Below are 3451 nucleotides of genomic sequence, written 5' to 3'. Positions count from 1 at the left end.
ATATATATATACACACATCTGCCACGTGTTTAAGGATGAAGAGGGACTGGCTCAGCTCAGAACATGCCGCCAGCTTCATTGCCTGGAGCCAGATGTGCTTCACACCGAGCTGAATCACAGCCACATTCCTTCTGTGCCTATTGCACACAGGAGAGAGAGAGACAGAGAGAGAAGTGTCTGACAGCTATAATGGACTCCAACTCCACACTCATTCCTCAGAAGCTCCAAGTTGAATCATTTTAGTCTGTTAAAACCCACAAGTTATTTGTAAGTATATATGTTTACACCCTCTGGACAATAGTTTTGCATACAAAGAATCTCATAAAAAAATAAAGGACCATTGTTTACAGTCTTGATACCCAGTCCTATCCACTTATTTTACACTTATTTTTACAGAGCAGTTTCATATTTGCTTATTTGTTTTGAAATAAACAGTTCTGCTGTGCAATGAAATTAAACAGATACATCATGCTGTCCTTCATCCATTGAAAACAAGACTCAAGTGGTTACTTCTGAACAGTGAACTGCAGGTCAGGGTGTTTCCCTGCTCAAGTACAAGTTGAGTTCAGCTAAAAGGTTGTTTTCTGCACAAATGAAAGACAAATCTGTCTGATTGATTGAAGAAAAAGCAAACTGAAAGCTTGTTTCATTTACTGACAAGTTCCTTTTCCATTTGAAAATACTCATTCTGCAAGTCACATCCTAGAACTATTTCAAGAGTTTTGGGGTCCTTTTCCAATCTGCCACTATTTCTTTTTTAAGCAACTGCTTGAAAACTTCTACAGCCATGCAAAAGACTACCTGAACCATCCTTCTTTCACAATGCCTTGGACTCTAGGTGTGCCAGTGTTAAACACCCCAGCTTTCAGTCTTGGGCTAAGCGCTGGGAAGACCTGGGTCTCTGCTGTCAAACAGAAGTGACAGTCCTCACTTTGGCAGACAAAGCCTGCTTAAACCTTCTCTTCAGATCCTGCATGTTGGGTGATTTTGGCCGTGGAATAAGAGAGGTTCTCCTTCTCTCAGGGGTGCTGGTTGTGTGCTGCTTACTGACTTCTTTACAGAGGAGATGGAAGGCATTAAAGACATTGTTATAGTTTTCACTGACAGATACTTCATAGAAAGTACAGCCCAGCATGTTGGCCAGCTGAAGTCCCTGCTGAGGCTCCACCTCTTTGATGTGCAAGAGATCAGCTTTGTTTGCAACAATGACAACAGGGACTGCATTTCCTGGATGCAACTGTCGAATGTGATGGTAAAGGTGACCAAGTAGTTCATAGCTCTTATAGTCTGTGATGGAGAAGACAATCACCAGGGCATCTGCCCAGCGAATGCATCTGTTCAGCTGCTCATTACAATCCAGACTGTGTTCATGGATCTGAAAAATGAATGGTCTCAAATTAGATAGATGAAGTCATAGAAGATTAAAGGTACTTGTATTTAGGAGTCTCTAAAGCCAAATAGCTTTTTACAGCTTCAGACATATATATTTGCATTTCACATTGTAAGTACAAGCTTAATCTGAGCATGGTGAATAAATGCATATGTTGATACAGCTGCAAAAAGCTGGAATTTAACACTGGTGTTTGCTATACTCAAACGGAAAATTGACCTGAGTAGTTCTGCATGCAGAGAAAGACTTTGTAGTTCCACAGAATGGGAAATTAACTGGCTAGACAGTAAGTCTGGGGAAGCAAAGATACGAGCTGGAAGCATTTAGACCTGGAGTGTTGCCCAGTTCAAAAAGGCAACAATCCAGCATTACTCAGGTCTATACATCCATAACTTTAACTTGGGACATGCTAATGAGCACAGCCACAATACAGACTTCACTTTGTCACGCACATTTATGAAGCTTGTTGGGCAGTGGTCATGACATTTTCTTCTACATGCACTGTATATGCACAGAGTTGTTTCTAGGTTTGTGTCTAATGTTCCAAATATACAGGAATAAGACACTCCAGTAGTTCAACCACTCACAAGTAATGGGCCTCCAACATACAAACAATTCATCAAAACAGTGAGTTGTTTTCTTTTACTACCAGCATACCACAGGCACCCAACACATCCGTCTTGGCTGGCTAAAACACAAGTTACCACCTCTCCCACACAGAACACGGAACTCTGAAATGGACAGCAAAATATTTTCTAGAAAGACCATAACAAGATGGTTACATGCAGAGACACACAAGCAGACACAAACTTAGAGCTGCTCTGGTGAACTGCATGACTGCGTCTAGCTCACCTGAACTCCTGGAGTATCTTGCACTTGAATAGCCACCATCTCTCCATCTATCTGGATGTGCCTGCTGTAGAGATTACCTGACAAGAATACCAACAGGTTCACAAATACAGCCACCACTCGACAGACAAAAGTTGCTTCTGGTGCCCATTAGCTGGGGAGGGAAAGTTGTATTGCTATTTATGACACAAGGAACCACTGCTATAAGCTTTTTGTATCTAACAGCCCATAAATTTATGGCTTTACTAGAAGCTTGGGATTTAATCTTGCATTGACTTGTTTGGAAGCTTGGCATTTAACAATGTGCAACTCGAGACTTCTTAAAGACCATCTTAGCTTAGATACAGGTAAGTGGGCAAAATAACCAGCTTTTATTATATAAAAACAGTTTGCTTTTCATTTAGCATTTCCACACTTCAGTGAAGGTCCCTGCTGGCTGGTCTGTAAGATTTGTTGCTTTGGGGGTTTTTTTTAGCTTTTTCAAGTAATTTCCTCAACAGAAGGGTATATATTTTACATCACATTAATTTAGACTTCCCACTGCACATACTTACTCAAGTAAGTATGTAACATCACCTCTTCACTGTCCCTGTTAAGATGGTACTGTCCAGACCATATAGCTGCTGGCATACCGCTTGCCAAGAATAATGCAGTATTAGGTTTGCAGCATGCTTTCTGATTTTACCTACAGGACTTCGAGGAGGGACATTTGTACCATACGAAGTAGGTCCTGTCAGAGACCAGAGATGCACTGAAACACAGTGCTAGTGAAGCTGTGATCACAGTGTATTTGCTGTGGATACACACCTTCTCAAGGGCTGCCAGCCAGAGGCTGCCAGAGCTGCACAGGGCGCAAGTTTTAAGTGAGCTGCCAGCTACTTTAAGTGACCTACAGCCCCAACAGCTTCCAGCTCTTCCCTTCGCACTTGGGACCTGGCTCAGGGGCTTCCAGGGAGGAGTTCACTAGGAGTGCTGAGGCACTGGAACAGGTTGTCCAGGGAAGCTGCGGCTACCCCATCCCTGCCAGCGTTCAAGACCTGGCTGGACGGAGCTTGGAGCAACCTGGTCTAGGGGCAGGTGTCCCTGCCTATGGCGAGGGGTAGGAACTGAATGAGCTTTAAGGTCCCCTTCACCCCAAACCATTTAGTGATTCCATGCCTTGCACCACTCGCTCTCCAACACGGGTACCCCCCGAGCGACTCCGGGGCAGCG

The 3451-nt window shown here is 43.4% G+C and overlaps 1 protein-coding gene across 1 annotated transcript; it reads right to left on the bottom strand.

The window, feature by feature from the left end:
* Positions 1-568: 568 nt before the first annotated feature.
* Positions 569-2319, bottom strand: RASL11B (RAS-like, family 11, member B; the record flags this gene model as incomplete). Its single annotated transcript, XM_010020645.1, has 2 exons — positions 569-1375; positions 2243-2319. Coding segments are annotated over 2 exons (545 nt in total), but the record flags the coding sequence as incomplete, so codon positions are not given.
* Between the last annotated feature and the right edge of the window lie 1132 nt (positions 2320-3451).

The sequence above is a fragment of the Nestor notabilis genome, unplaced genomic scaffold, assembly GCF_000696875.1.
Source record: "Nestor notabilis isolate BGI_N333 unplaced genomic scaffold, ASM69687v1 scaffold26628, whole genome shotgun sequence".
In the NCBI taxonomy this organism is placed as follows: domain Eukaryota; kingdom Metazoa; phylum Chordata; class Aves; order Psittaciformes; family Psittacidae; genus Nestor; species Nestor notabilis.
Note: the sequence above shows the minus strand (reverse complement) of the source record. Positions and strands in the feature narration are given on the sequence as shown.